We start from the raw sequence: 16,817 nt of genomic DNA, 5'->3' as shown, positions 1-16,817 counted from the left end.
CCATCACTGCCCTAGGCTATCTTTATGTAGATCAAAAATGATTTTTTTTCAGATCCAGAGAGTTCTTTGCCATGAGGTGTCATGTTAAACTTCCAGTGACCAGTATGAGAGAGTGAGAGCGATAACACCAAATTTAACACACCTGCTCACCATTCACACCTGCGATCTTGTACACATGACACCGGGGAGGGTAAACAGGGCCGTCTTTAAGGCAGGGCAAAAGGGGCAGCTGCCCTGGGCCCTGTCATTGTTGTGGGGCCCAAAATAGCTGCCTCATACTTGCCAACTATCCAGGTTTAAATTCCCTTGTCCCTTGAAGTTTTATTTCTGTGCTGTGTCCTAATATCTGTGTGAAGTGCTGGTACTAATGCTGCCCATCTCTGCCCTATTGTTGTGTGCAAGTGACTCACCTGCAGACCCCGTGTTTACATACAAATAACCAGCATTCATATGTAAATAGCGGCGACAATACTAAGTATATAGCTGTGGCTGGTGGCATTGATATGTAAATAAAGGTGGCATTCCTATGTATATCATGCCCCCCTGCTGTGAGGAGGTGATGTGCTGTAACCTCTAGCAACTAATTAGTGAGCCGTAACGTGTGCTGTAACCTCTAGCAACTAGTCAGTAAGCAGTAATGATAAGCTGTAACTGCTGGCAACCAATCGCAATTGCTGCCTGATCTGATACAGAAAACTGATTTTAGGTCTAGCTGCTATTTATTGTATGTTTCAGAGTAGGTAGAGAGGGAAATTGCATCGGGGGGGGGGGGGGGGGGGCAAGAAAATTTTTGCCCAGGGCCCAATCTATATTAAAGACGGCCCTGAGGGTAAATGGCAAATTGGGCCCAATTTGGACATTTTCACTTAGGGGTGTACTCACTTTTGTTGCCAGTGTATTAGACATTAATACACTGTGAGTAGTAACTCACTGTGTGAGTTATTTTGAGGTGACAGCAATTTACACTGTTGTACAAGCTGTACACTCACTGCTTTACATTGTAGCAAAGTGTTATTTCTTCAGTTTTGTCACATGAAAAGATATAATTAAATATTTACAAAAATGTGAGGGGTGTAATCACTTTTGTGTATGTGTCTGCATAGCAATTTTTAAACTCTTCTAGGAAAGTAGGTGGTTTAGACACATGCTTTATAACCAAAAAAGTTTTGTTTTTAATTTATCAGTGTTTTACTAGTTTTGAGAACTGTATTCCAGCCCTTTAAACTCTGCTTTGCACCAAGTACAGTATATTGTAGCAGTAAATGCCACATTGATTTAATGTAAGTTTGTATTTAACTAGGATGATTGCCAAACCATAGCTGCAGTGCTATTAATGGATCATACTGAAGTGAACCATATCAAATATGTCTGAGTTTTTTTTATTATTGAGATAGTAATTAAGATAGTAATTAATGTATTACTTGGCAAAGTGCAATCATGCATTTTTTTACATTTATCTGTTTATTAGACAAAATGCTAAAAAAGAGAGATCAGTTCATTAGTCACAATACAACCAATATAAATTATTTAGTAAAGCAATTAAACAGTGTTTTAAACCAATAAACTCATACAGTTGGATATTGTTATGAGTAAAAGGCATCACAACTGCAGACCGCAATGCAAACAAAGGATGAAAAAATGTGCACAGATCATGGGGCATAAAAAGGGAAGGGATGAGGAAGGTCCAAGCAGTCCCCTCGAGCTAGTGCTGACCGCCACGCCAGGCACCAGAAGCAGGATCCGCTCCTGTAGCCTGTCTGTTTTGAGTAGGGGAAGCTGCTCCTTCCTGCAGGGGCGTAGATAAGGGGGGTATGGGGGGGTCCACACCCACCCTAGAGCATCTGCAGCAGGATCTAATCCTTCAGCCTGTCAGTTCAGAGCAAAGGAGGCTGTTCCATCCCGGCTCCAGTCATATGACCCAACTGGGAGGGAGGACTTCTCTTACTCTGAACTGTCTTGGTGTGGTAAATGTGTTGTATGCAGGGGGAGAGTTGTATTGAGGGGGCAGAGCTCCTTCTCCTACATCCTACAGTTGGGTGATTGATGGGATGCAGAAGATGATAGTTTCTGTCCTCTGAGGGTAAGAGGGTACATTTGACTGATAAATTTGTTTATCTTTATAACCTTTAATTGATTCCTATTAAGGCGGTAGTAAGCCACATTTTATTAAAACCCTGTAAGACAATGGCATAATGTTCTAGTATGCATGACATACTAGCAAATTTTGAAATACTTATCTTAGAATGAAACCTTCCAGCGGCGGGCTGTCACCGCTGAAGGTGCTTCCATCTTCAGCCAGTGTTTTTTCTGGGTTTGCATCCTCGGGCCGTCTGATTGTCCATGACACAATGACGTCACTCCCAAGCATGCTTGTGGGAATCATGGACCACGGCACAGAGCTCTAAAGGGACGGCATGGGTAAGATCAAAACAAGGGTTTACTTACATTTTATTCAGACTACCGCTGAGGGCTTGTATATATATATCTGAAAACTAGGGCTGCCCAGCTAGATCGAGATAAGCATGGTACATGCTTTTAGTGCAATGAAAGGCCATGCTCTAGGGGTGTTATGTTCGGCTAATAGACTTAGATTGAATGTAAGCATTTTGACATCAGTCCAGCGGAGCAACTCCAGTGATCAAGGTGACACAAACCAATATCAATCTTGGATCATTATCCAGCAACTCACACAATGTAGGATAATGCTAAATGACACTGCCCCAAAAACAGGCCTCGAGATGAGGTGCAAGGGCAGAGCCAGCTATAAAGTTTAGGTGAGAAAAGATAAACCAGTTCAAAAATCAAATGCATTTAGTGGTAGGTGGTATGATTATTTCAGATTTTAGGTGCTAAAAGCGGTACCATTATTTTGCATGAAAATTTGGCGTTTTATATTGTAGGCTTCTAATTATTAGGAATAACTCACTTAAATCTATCCAAACCAGAGTCTAGCAGACATCCCGGGTATGATAAAGTTTGAAAAATTTAATCATAAATTATAACATAATAAATAACTATAAATAATTATACCAAATAATAATATAATAATAATAAAAATGATTCAATAATGTAATCAAATCAAAAACACAGAAATTTGCTCAGTTGCAGAATTGTCACTGTTATTACTTATCAGTATTTGATGACGGATCTCCCCACAAATCACTATCCCTCAATTCTGCGAGTGATTCTAATTTATTATCGCTGTTTTCTAGCTGGTCTAAAACCTCTTTTGATGTACAGGGACAGTTTTGGTTGCTATGGACAATCTCCGGTTTCCAGGCAGAAAGAACAGTTTTTATATTATAAAACTGCATGCAGGACACTGGGCAGACCACTAGGGACAAAGGGGATGTGAAATAATTACATACAGCAATGTAATCTGTAAGGCCGCGTACACACGCGGGGACTGTTCGCTGAAACTGTCCGCTGAAACCAAGTTTCAGCGGACAGTCCGCTCGTGTGTGGGCTTTCAGCGGACAGTTTCAGCGAACAGTCCGCTGAACAAGGTTTTTCGGAAATTCCGAAAAACTGTCCGCTGAAACCTTGTTTCAGCGGACAGTCCCCGCGTGTGTAGGCTTGTTCGTCAAACAAAGTTGCGCGCATGCTCAGAAAGGATTTTCACGCCGAAAGTTATAATGCAGTGTATAGGACGTCGTATTTTTCGTCCCGTCGTACGTGCCGTTCACGTCATCGCGCACGGTTTCAGCAAACTGTTCGTCCGTCGTGTGTGGCCATGTCCGTCCATGCTAATTTTGAGCGGACTGTTTGCCGAAACTGTTTGACGGACAAAGTTGGGCGAACAGTCCCCGCGTGTGTACGCGGCCTAAGATTACATTATACTGAATGTAATGCGCGTGTTTTACTTTTTGAATTTGGTGCCGTTCTCCGTCCCCGTGCGTCGCAACGCTCGCAGGGAACGGAGCCCGGCGATGTGAAACATCGAGCGGAGGATGAGCCGATCGCAGTGCAGGGGGACATCGCTGGATCCAGGGGATAAGGTAAGTAAGCTCATCCTGGATCCAGCAATGCGATTTTGAGTCTGGCTCGGGGTTACCGCTAATAATACAGAATTTTCACCCCGAGCCAGACTCGGGAATACCGCCAGGGGGGTTAACCACACAACATATGATGTCTCTGGGCAGCTCATTAGGGACGTAGAGCCCGGTGGGCTCTTTCCATGTCAATGGGAGAATCTGTGGGGCGGTCGATTAAATCATTTAATATTGCACAAATGGTCTGCTGCAATGCTCCCAGGTCAGTACTTTCAGGGTTGGGAAAGCTGGGCGTCGTAAAATGATTGCACCTGTCAGGTGGCTGCCACATGAGTCTGAGTGGTCTGTTCCACGCCGTCGATGCGGTGGGCTACCGATTGGATATCTGATTTTAAATCGGCAATCGCCGCTGTAACAGTGCTTTTAATGTCCAGCGCTACCGTTTCCAGGTCAAACAGGCTCGGTAGTTGTGCCCGTCCAGGGCTTGGGGTTGATCCCCCCGACATCTGTGTATCTGACGGCACGTCAGACGAGGCTGGGGTTTGGGCCTGCGTTGCCACATGTGCAGACAGCGTTTGGGTCTGGAATAGCTTCCCAATTGTGTGCCAGAGTCCTTAGGAGTGCGGGAGGCAGACAAGCTCATAGGTGTGTACCTGCTCATAGCATATTTTGGGGTGTAGGCTCCCTGTAAGGCAAGACTCCGTCCCCGGATCGCAGGAGCTCTCGGCTTATGCGGCCATCTTGGTCCGTCCAGGCCATGCCCCTACTTCCATTTGAATGTTTTCCATCATTACAGCATAGTGTTCACCTATAGTCTGGTCAGTAAATCGTTTTTTCTTTTCCTCCTCTTAGTAAAATGGTGAGACCAACATCTAGAGTTTGAAAACATTTCCACCGTGCAATTTATGCTGAGGGCAAAGCTACAATTTGCACATATTAATATATTATTTTCTAAATGCTACAAGGATGACAAAATCCCTCCTGGAATGCCAGAGGTGCCCTAAAGACATCAAAAAATACTTTAAGTGATGAAATGATGAGGACCAGAATGAAAGCGCAAGTAGCTTTTCCCTCCAAAGTTCTCATTCCGGAAACACCCTTTCTGCTGCTTCTGGATCATCAAAAATTTTAAAAAGCAAGTTTAGTTTATTTACTGAATAGGCATAATACTTTTATATACACTGCATTTCATGTTCCCAGAACATTTTCCATCCCCAGACTTTGAATTTGTAAAACTACTCCACCCTAAATTTATTTTTAAATTTTTCCGAAAATGTTCATTGTTTCCAGAAAAAAAACGGGAAAAGTTTTTTTTCTATGGCTTAAGAATTTCTAGATATTTTACATCTCTACTCCTGACCCCTATACTCTACGGATTACCTACTTTCCAATTTTTACATAAAAAAACAGGGAAAACGTTTTTTCTCATGGCTTCAAAATTTCCAAAAATTTTACATCACTACTTCTGACCCCTGTACTCTATATGTTATGCATTCCTGACCTTGCTCCCCATGTGTTATGCACTCTTGTCCCCTGTGTTCTGTGCAATATGCACTCCTGACCTCTCAACCTTGTGTGTTATGCACTCTTGGCCCCTTATCTCTGTGTACTTTGCACTCTTGACCCCTGCTCTCTTATATATTCCTGACCCTTGCACAATATGGGGTTGATTTACTAAAGGCAAATCCACTTTGTAGTAGAAATGCACTTGGAAGTGTACTCGCTTTAGACCTGAAGGGAAGATCTGAAATGAGGGGAAGCTCTGCTGATTTTATTATCCAGTCAAGGGCAAGCAAAAATGCTGTTTGTTTTCCTTGCATGTCTCCCTTGGATCTACAGTGACTGCACTTCCAAGTGCACTTGTAGTGCAAAGTGGATTTGCCTTTAGTAAGTAAACCACCCATGTGTTACTTACGTCCAACCTCTGTACTCTGTATGTTATGCACTCAGTGCAATATGTACTCCTGACCTCTGCATTCTATGTGTTACACCAGGGGTTGGCAAGCTTGCCCCCCCCGTCCACTGGTCGATTAATTGCGATCGACCAGTGGACTGGGGTGGGGGGGCTGACAGGTGGATCATGGCCACGGCTCTGCCTCACCAACTTCCGCCACTCTCTTGTTACTACAGAGAGGAGAGTGGGAAGCGGGAGCTGGATGGCGGGAGAGGGTGGGAGCTGCTCAATGATTGGTTTCCAGGTGATCCTGGCAACCAATCACCAGCTTGCTTTTATGAACTCCGGCAGCACCTGCTCCTGCCTTCCACCCAGCACTATGCTGTTTTCTGATCTTCGCTCTCATGAACACACGCTGCCAGATAAGTGCTACCTACACAGCGCCTGTGTGTATGTGCGGGGGGGGGGGGGTGGTACACTGTTAGATGCTACTGCGGGGGGCAGAGGACACTACAATGTGAGGGTGATATGAAGGGGGCAGATGACACTGTGTTTGGAGGGTACAAAACACTACTGTGGGAGGAGGGGGCATAGGACACTACAGTGGGGAGGAGATGTGAAGGGGGCAAAGGTTGGGGGGTACAGAATGCTACTGTGGGGGGAGAGGGACAGGACACTGCTATGGGGGCCAAAGGACACTACAGTGAGGGGGGTGATGTTAAGTGGCAGAGGACACTGGTGGGAGTACAGAACACTATTGTGGGGGGAGGGGGGGCAGAGGACACTACAGGGATACTGTCTTTTTATTGGGAGCTTTATCGTTTTTGATTTAAACCATGTTACACAGTTTTTGTGTCTTAATTTAGAAAGGTTAATGGACCAAGGTTGACAAATATTTTAGTCAAGGAATTTCTATGAGATCCAATGACTATATTTCCTGTTTTAGCATTGTTATTAATAAACTCAAAAGTCTGCCTATGGTAGACAAACCACAAAGACATATTTAGCAGAGCAGTTTTTAGCAGAACTTGTAATGTTTATTTTCCCCTGCAGGAATTGGTATGTGGATGAGCCATCATGTGGGAGTGAGGTGTGTGTTGTCATGTACTATCAGCCATTGGCTTCTCCTGGTGTTGGTGGGCCTTATATGTTTCAATGGAATGATGACCGATGTAACATGAAGAATAACTTCATATGTAAATATTCAGAAGGTAAGTGCTTTCTGTCTTAAACTACTCCAGGATTTGAAACTTGGGAGATAAAGTCAAAATTTCTAGGACACATTCCCCCTTCCCCAGGAGCAGCTCCTCCTGCTTTTACTGGCAATTACTGGCTGCCGAATTATTACATAGCAGGAGTGGCAGTCAATATAGCATCCTAATCTGCTGGCAATGAGTATAGCCCTCCAAAAATGCACTGCCCCCACTGCGCCAATAAATAATCAGTGTCAACTATCAGTGAAAATAAAAAATGTGAATGAAAAATGAAAATCAAAAGCAAATATCAGTGAAAGAAACAAAGCTGCTACTTTAGTGAGAATGATGCTTATAAGAATAAATTATACCTCCAAACGTGCACTGCAAAAATATTTAAAGGATAATTTAAGTAGTGCTCATAACAATGTAGCAAATGTGCAAAGTGAAAATACTCAATTTATCACCCTGTGATGCAGTGATATAGAGAACTAACGCCATTGACAGAAAGACGCTGGTGCTCGTGTTCAGTTCAGTTTATCGGGAGCAGTGGCTGGGAAGTGGTGAGAGCTTCTAACGCACAATTTGAGTTCCACTGTGACCGCAGTGCATTGTCCTATTTTTTTGGTGAAAATTTGCTGTGATTATTTCAATTGATGCTGGCATTTTTTATGTAACATGTGAGTTGATATACGGTATCACGCTATGTGGAGCATTGTATTTTACTTTTTACATATGGATAAGACTTGCCTGGAATGATCGAGGGATAGACCCAAGGGGGGTTTATACTGCTTTTTTTTGCCAAACACGAAAGTGGGGGGCAACATCAGTCGGTGAATGCGTTTCCATTGGGCGAGGTGTCACGAGCACATTGGTGTGGTGGAAGTCTGAAGGAGTTTGTGAAGATTGATTCCTTTCTGTGATTTTCAACATTCTGTTTAATGGACTTTCAGTTCTCTATATCGCCACATCACGGGGTGATAAATTGAGTATTTTCACTTTGCACATTTGATACATTGTTCTGAGCGCTACTTAAATTATCCTTTAAATATTTTTGCAGTACACGTTTGGAGGTATAATTTATTCTTATAAGAATCAATATAGCATAACAATGTATTATTTACTTATTACAGGTACTTATATAGCACAGTCAATTTACATTTTACATTATAATTTTGCATATAATTTACATTATATATAGTACATTTACAATAGCCCCTGCCTTCAAGGAGCTTACAATCCAAGGTCTCCAATGCAATTTTTATTGCATTTTTAGAACATACATACATAAACAAACAAAAAAACACAACACAGAATACAGAATGCTCCTATTGCAGTGCGTAATGAAAAGGGAACTGTGCATTGCACAGACAGTATACTAAGCAACGCAGCATACCTTTTGTTATGGGTATCAATCAAGGGATAAATGTACTATGGTTTCAAACATCTTGAACATATCAGAAATCAAGGTACCGTATTTATCGGCGTATAACACGTGCCGGCATATAACATGCACTCCAAGTTTAGGAGGGAATTTTAAGGAAAAAAACTTTTAGAAGGGAAATTTAAGGAAAAAAAACTTACATTTAAATGTCCATCAATGCAGCCTTATCAGTGTCCATCTGAAGCCTTGTCAGTGTCATTTGCAGCCTTGTCATGCAGCCTTGTCATTGCAGCCTGTCCATCATTGCAGCCTTGTCATTGCAGCCTTGTCATGCAGCCTGCAGCCTGTCCGTTCATTGCAGCCTTGTCATTGCAGCCTGTCCATCATGCAGCCTGTCCGTCATGCAGCCTGTCCGTCATGCAGCCTGTCCGTCATGCAGCCTGTCCATCATTGCAGTCTTGTGCATCGTTGTCCCCTCAGTGATTCTAGTTTTAAAAATGGCGCCACCGAGATGTCCTGTGTATCTCGGCGGCGCCTGGTAGTTCTCGGCGGCTTTTGGCCACCTTCGGCCGTACTCGCCGGCTTTCGGCCGCCTTTGGCCGTACTCGGCGGCTTTCGGCCGCTCTCGGCCCTTCTCAAAAACAAGATCGGCCGAAGGCGGCCGAAAGCCGTCGAGAAGGGCCGAAGGTGGCCGAAAGCCATAAGAAGGGCCAAAGGTGGCTGAAAGCCGCCCAGAGCCCAAAAATCGCGCAGAAATCACGGAGGAACGGCGTATAACACGCACCCGTGATTTTCCCCTGATTTTAAGGGGAAAAAAGTGTGTGTTTATATGCCGATAAATACGGTAACTGTGCAGTACAGAATTCACAGTGTGATCTTCATTTATGGCAGTATAGGGGCGAGGGTCAGTGGGCTAAATAGCCATCTGCCCCATATTTTGCGGAACATTTTATCCTCTTTCAAATATCAAAAGATCAACAAGTTTTAACCAAATATTTTGTGTTGGGGTCACTTATCCCTTCCATGTCAGTAGAAGGGACTTCCTTGCATAGAAATAGAGGATACCAGTGAGGCTGCCAAAGATGCCCAGAAGACAATTTTTGGGGTTGACTATATTTGGTAGACCCAGTGCTGAAGAGATTAAGGAGCCTATATTCACCCAAAAGTCTTGTACTATGGGACAATTCTAAAAGCAGGGGATAAACAGTTTGGCCGCATCCCCGGTAACATTCAGTAGAGGGGGGTAGTCCCATTTTATACATTCTAGCAGTGGTAAGGTGTGAATGATGCAAAATCTTAAATTGAATTACCCTGTCCAAGGAGGAAATAAGAGGTTTTAAATGTGTGACAGAATTCAGACCAGTCTTCTTTTGTAATGGGGATATCTAGGGAGGCCCATTTCTCTTGAGCTGTCCAAAATCTAAGGTTGCTGCTTGTCATGAGGGTAGAGTAAGTGGGGTTAAGTTTTGTCTGGTCCGAGGTTCTCAGAAGTTTTTCTAGGTCTGGTGTCCTGATAGGGCTATCCAGGGAGCCAAACTGTACACATAAAGCATGTCTAAGCTGGTAATAATAAAATAAGTAGGTAGATGGTAAGTCAAAGTCTACACGCAGTTAATTAAAGGATTTGAAACCCTGAGGGGTGTATATGTGGCATAGGTACTTAACTCCCCTGGATGTCCATCTTATAGGGTCAGGCAGGGAGTATAACTCCTTCGTGGTAGGATTAAACCACAAGGTATTATAGGGAGAGACCAGCCAGGAGTCTTTCAATATGATATATATTACCTTGCTCATAGTAGAAGCTGGGATGAATGTGCAGTATCATCAGAGGAACAGCACCAATATTAACATAACATAAAAAACAGCATAAAAAAACCTTAAAGTCCAGTAATTCTCAGCAACCAGAACATGAGAAGGGCTTAAATAAAAAAAATAAAAAAAAAAAACCTCTACCCCCTCAAATCTGCTCAACCATCCCAAATATAGTGAGCTTTGGTTCCCTGAACAGAAAACAAAACCCCAGTAACAGTTATGAGAGGCAACATAAAAACTTGTGGCTTCACCGCCAACTGGTATGGAGGAGGTAATGGGTCCAGAAAGGCTCCCGGTAAAGGTGTAGGCCTTCATCCTGTAGGATATGGGATTCACCTGTAATATAAGGCGCAAAAGTCCTATAAGGCAGCACAGGAGTGAACGTCAGGGAGAATAAGTAGAAGGCATCCACTAGTTCTGTTGTAGGAAAGGATAGGAAAAGTGCATTCTACAGGATATCCACAGTAGTAGGGGATTAGGTGTTGATCAGAGGGATAAGATATCCCGTAAGTGCTCAAGTACGCAGCAGGTTGAATGAGCATAAAGGCAGGAAGATATAAGGGAACTTCAGAAAGCCGCATCAATTGCAGCGTTGTCTGGGTTGTTTTCCAAAGCAAACATCCAACCAGGCCATGGATTCCTTTGGACAGGAGCAGAAGTGAGCTTTACCCTCATGGATGATCCTCAGCTTAGCAGGGAAGGGCATTGCATATGGTAGGCCTTCAGTACAGAGATGGTCTTTCACCGCTGCAAAGGATGTGCGCTGACGTTGAACCTCAGCAGAGAAGTCAGAGTATATGGAGATATTGTTGCCATTAAACTTGAGAGGCCCCTTTCCTCTAGCAAGATGCAGGATAGTGGCTTTGTCTTTAAAAGTAAGAATCTTTGCAATCAGGGATCTTGGAGGGGCCCCCGAGGGAGGAGGACGTGGAGGGGTGCACGTACAATCACAAAGGCATGGCAAGCACCTCCATCCCAAAAACATCCTGCAGCCAGGATTGAAGGAACCGTTCAGGGCGGGATCCCCGCAAAATGGAGGTTATTCCTGCAAGAACGGTTCTCCAGATCATCTAACTTGGCTTTGAGGGTCACTAGCTCATCAGTAGCCATGCGGACAGTAGCAGCTAAGGGGTGCACTGTGTCCTCCAGGGAGCTGATATGTTCTTCCGCCTCCTCGTCCTCTCTCGCAGGTTTTGCTTCAGTAGGGAGAAATCAATATGGATGCTTTCCATTTGAACTGTGAGGAAGGCCTTAGAGTTTTTTATAGCCAGCATGATTTCAGTCAGAGTGGACTCATCTGAAGAAGGGTCTGGGGAATTGCATTTTCCAGAGCATGCAGGGGAGTCTAGAGGTGTTAGGTGGTGAGCCTGGGTGCAAAAAGCAGTAGGCAGAGAGTCACTCATCTCTTTTGTAGAAAGCTGCACTGAGGTAAGGGAAGGCTGCAGTGTGGCTGTGTGCATGGCTGGGGGATAGGCGTCATCTTGCCTGTGGTACTTAGCTAACTGTTCCGCCATAGACTGGGGCACAGTTGGCCCGTATTTGTTTACCATCATGCCTGTGTTGGGTTCCCACCGTCCTTGGGAAGCATTTGGTGCCTTTTGCAAGAAGTTTGGACACAGGATGCCTGTAGGATGAGAGTATAGAGCTTGAGCCGGGGGACTAAGCAGCCACTCTCATGGACTGCAAGCCATGCCCCCCTACCAGGGCCAATTTACCAGCATGTCTTTGGAGTGTCAGAGGAAACCAGAGTACCCGGAGGAAACCCGCACAGGGAGAACATACAAACTCCAGGCAGGTAGAGCCTTGGTTGTGATTTAAACAGATGACCCTAGTTCTGCTAGGAGGAAGTGCTAACCACTGTGCTAAGTTGTACTTACTATTTCATGTGTATGCAGATATATGGTTACAACATTTATGCAACAAAGAAACATTACACATAAAAAATAAAGCAATTTAAAAAAATAAAATGTATTCCTATTTAACTGTTTATTAACCCTAATCAGCCCTAGTTAAAGTGTTACTAAACTAAAATTTTTTTTTAGTAAAATAAGAAACATTACTTACCTGCTCTGTGCAGTGGTATTGCACAGAGTGGCCCTGATCCTCCTCTTATGGGGTACCCTGCGGCTATCTTGGCTCCTTCTATTCTTTTGAGGGACCACCGTAGCCAGCCATTGGCTATGGGGAGAGCGTAGTCCCCACGCTCCTGACCTGTGTGTCTATTGACTTAGGCCCGCCTCCCCACTTCCTCCTCACTGCATCTGATTGTCAGCAGCAAGAGCCAATGGCTCTTGCTCCTGCTCAAATGCTGTGTAAAGAGGAAGTTAGGGGAGAAAGATGCAGGCATGCACAACGTTGATCTCTTGTCCCCTCTCTTCCCCTTCACACAGGTAATGGGAGGCACAGAGAAACTAAAAATGATTTTTTGCCTTAATGCAAACAATGCATTAAGGTAAAAAAAAACTTTTTAGGTTTAGCAACACTTTAAATCCAAAATTAAACTAAAAATAAGGGGGGACCTGGGGGAGGTACAAGGTAGAGTAGTATATACAGTAATAGTAAGCAAGGGAGCATATAAGTATCATTTAATCTTTGAATTTACACTACTGGTTGACAATCAATATCAATATAACTGTTCATTCATCAGTGACATTCGAGAGGACTCGAAAAGTGAGACATTAAGCACTAGTGGTTGTAAATTTTTTAATTGTCACATTGTCACCCAAGAGGATAGTATGCGAACGGTCTAAAGTATGTGGCATGTTCACCAATGCCAGGAGCCTGGTGGACAAGATGGGTGAATAGAAATACTGTTGTACAAGGAGGATTTGGATTTTTTTAGATTTTCAGAGACCTGGTTCAACCGCTCTCATGATTGGCTGTCAACCATTCAAGGGTATACCCTTTATCACAGGGATAGATAGGGTAAAATAGGGGGAGGGTATGCATATATCAAGAATAATGTGCAAGTGAATGTGAGAGATGACATCACATCAAGGGAGCTAGGGAGGAGGTGGAATCCTTATGGGTAGAGCTCCAAAGGGATGTAGCTAAGGGGAAAATATTACTGGGAGTATGCTATAAGTCCCCTAACCTGAGGGAGGAGGGGAAACAGGTCTCCTATCACAAGTCGGATTAGCAGCAAGGAGGGAAAGTGTTATCATATTGGGGGATTTTAATTATCCAGACATAGACTGGGCAGAGGGAACCACGCATTTGTCTAAGGCTCGCAGTTCCTAAATGTCTTGCAGGACAATTTCAAAAGCGCCAACTTCCCTACACTACGAACCTTGTTAGAAGGCATGAATTGGGATAAAATCTTAGGAACACAGAACACAGAGGAGAGATGGGTTTGCTTTAGGAGCATATTAAATAGGGGTATTAGCCAGTGCATCCCATTGGGTAATACATTTAAAAGAGTGAACAAGAGTCCTGAATTTCTTAACTCCAATGTAAAAATGCATATAAAAAGCAAAGGAGAAGGCCTTCAAAAAATACAAGGTTGAGGGATCATCAGCATTCAGACTTTATAAAGAATGCAACAAGATATGAAAGGGTGCAATTAGGGTGGCTAAAATAGAACATGAAAGACACATAGCGTAGGAGAGCAAAACAATCCAAAGAAATTCTTTAAGTATGCAAATAGTAAAAAAGGGAGGACAGACCATATTGGCCCCATAAAGAATGAGGAAGGACATCTGGTTACAAAGGATGGGGAGATGGTGGAGTTATTGAATTTATTCTTCTCCTCAGTCTTCACGAGGGGGGCTTCAGTAACCAAAACTGCAGTGTTTATCCTTATGACACATCACAGGAAGCACGTCCATGGTTAACAGAGGACAGAATTAAAATTAGACTTGGGAAACTTAGCATTAATAAATCACTGGGACTAGATGGCTTGCATCCAAGGGTACTTAGGGAACTCAGTCAAGTAATTGCCAGACCATTGTTCCTAATTTTTCCTCACAGTCTACTGACTAGAATGGTGATTGGAGAAAAGCCAATGTAGCACCAATATTTAAAAAGGGCCCAAAATACATCCCTGGGATTACAGACCAGTTAGCCTAACATCAATTGTATGCAAGCGCTTGGAGGGGATGATAAGGGACTATATACAAGATTTTAGTAAGGAGAATGGTAACATTAGCAGTAATCAGCATGGATTCATGAATAATCGTTTTTGCCAAATCAATCTATTAACCTTCTATGAAGAGGTGAGTTGCCATCTAGATAAATGAAGGACCGTAGACATGGTGTATCTAGATTATGCAAAAGCATTTGACACAGTTCCCCATAAACATTTACTGTACATAATAAGGTCCGTTGGCATGGACCATAGGGTGAGTACATGGATTGAAAACTTGCTACAAGGGCGAGTTCAGAGGATGGTGATAAATGGGGAGTACTCTGAATGGTCAGGTGTGGGTAGTGGGGTCCCCTAGGATTCTGAGCTGGGACCAATCCTATTTATTTTGTTCATAAACTATCTGGAGGAGGAAGTAAACAGTTCAATCTCTGTATTTACGGATGATACTAAGCTTAGCAGGGCAATAACTTCTCCGCAGGATGTGGAAACCTTGCAAAAAGATCTGAACAAATTAATGGGGTGGGCAACTACATGGCAAATGAGGTTTAATGTAGGAAAATGTAAAATAATGCATTTGGGTGACAAAAATATGAATGCAATCTATACACTGGGGGGGAGAACCTCTGGAGGAATCTAGGATGAAAAAGGACCTCGGGGTCCTAGTAGATGATATGCTCAGCAATGGCATGCAATGCCAAGCTGCTGCTGACAAAGCATACAGAATATTGGCATGCATTAAAATGGCGAACAACTCCAGAGATAAAACGATAATTCCCCTTCTCTACAAGACTCTGGTCTGGCCGCACCTATAGTATACTGTCCAATTCTGGGCACCAGTCCTCAGGAGGGATGTACTGGAAATGGAGCGAGTACAAAGAAGGGGAACTAAGCTAATAAAGGGTCTGGAGGATATAAGATGTAAAGTTTACGAGCTCTGAACTTTTTCTCTCTGGAGAAGAGACACTTGAGAGGAAATATGATTTAAATTTATAAATATTGTACTGGTGACCCCGCAATCGGGATAAAACTTTTTCGCAGAAGGGAGTTTAACAAGACACATGGCCACTCATTAAAATTAGAAGAAAAGAGGTCTAACCTTAAACTACGTAGAGGGTTCTTTATTGTAAGAGCTGCAAGGATGTGGAATTCCCTTCCACAGGCAGTTTCAATAATACTTTCAATGTAATACTGACATATAATCGCACACATAGGATGGACTTGATGGACTTTTTTCAACCTCACCTACTATGCAACTACTATGTAACATTAAAATTTATTTATCAGAACTGGGAAAAAATTCCTTTTTTTAATTTGCAGATAATTTTGCTATGCATTGTAGCAAAAAAATATTTTAGTATAATTTTAAAAATCACAAATGATAGAATAAAATATATACATTGTATTTACAGTAAAATCACTTAAAGAAACTAACAGATGTTTTTTTTTTTTCTTTCTATTTTTGAAAATGAAAATAAAATAATTGTTGCAGAACAAAGGTGTCTAACGAAAGCAAGTTTGTCTTAAAAAACACAATGCAATTATTACTTTTACTGTTTATAATAATGACAATGTTGGTAATGAATAAACAGAGCCATAGTGGAAATGTAAAAGTTTCTCTGTTCCATAAGGTATATAAAGGTATACAGTATACACTGTACAGTATATTTCACCAAGGCCAATTTATAACCCAGCAGAGTGCAATTACATTTGTTTTATTTTATTAATTCTACATTGTCTTTATTAATTATTTTATAGAAAAGACCGCTCGTCCCCCCACAAGAAACGCGTCATCATCGTATATTGGTGAGTCTTTTACTATACTTGTATATTGGAATAATTCTATAAATAAAGGTAATCAAAAACTAAAAAATTACTAATGTTTTTCTATTTTGAACCTTTTTTTCTTAAAATGCATCCTCAATAACATTACCATCCCAGGACAGCAGGAATGCTGGCTGGTATAACCGTGTAAAGGGGCAGTGACTATACTGCCCACTGCTGATACCAGTCAAACAGCTATATAACAGCCCCTGCTTTATGAAGATTTCACTGGATGCTAGGGATGCCTGCTCAGAAAACTGGGATTGCCATTGATGGGCTGAAACATCAGTGATTAAGTTCCATTAAAGCGATTATTTACACGAGACAATAGCTTATAGTTTCTAAATATCAGGTATTAGCTTCAGTGGCTGGAAAATGCAGTGCACTAAACATTGAGGGACATTTATTAAGAAAGTAGCAATTGGATCTACAGAAATAAAAAAAGATGCATCTCTGCACTGTGGTGTGGCGGTAGCTGACACAGATAAGTAATATATCAGACTTATAAATAAATAGTAAATAAATAGAAAAAGTGTGTAGTAGGGAGGGGCCGAACAGACCCCCGTTCAGTTCGCACCAGAACTTTCGAATACCGTGAATGTTCGGAACCGAATAACGAACCTCATTAAAGTCA

General features: G+C 42.5%; 1 protein-coding gene across 3 annotated transcripts in view; it reads left to right on the top strand.

The window, feature by feature from the left end:
- Positions 1-16,817, top strand: part of LAYN (layilin) — a 104,440-nt gene that overhangs the window by 71,321 nt on the left and 16,302 nt on the right. For all 3 annotated transcript variants that reach the window (XM_077456937.1, XM_077456935.1, XM_077456938.1), the window contains 2 exons: positions 6,940-7,097; positions 16,118-16,165. In XM_077456937.1, coding sequence (XP_077313063.1) covers positions 6,940-7,097; positions 16,118-16,165 — 206 coding nt within the window. The remainder of the gene's footprint in view (positions 1-6,939; positions 7,098-16,117; positions 16,166-16,817) is intronic.

The sequence above is a fragment of the Lithobates pipiens genome, unplaced genomic scaffold, assembly GCF_037356315.1.
Source record: "Lithobates pipiens isolate NorthernLeopardFrog02 unplaced genomic scaffold, aLitPip1_a1.2 Scaffold_27, whole genome shotgun sequence".
NCBI lineage: Eukaryota > Metazoa > Chordata > Amphibia > Anura > Ranidae > Lithobates > Lithobates pipiens.
Note: the sequence above shows the minus strand (reverse complement) of the source record. Positions and strands in the feature narration are given on the sequence as shown.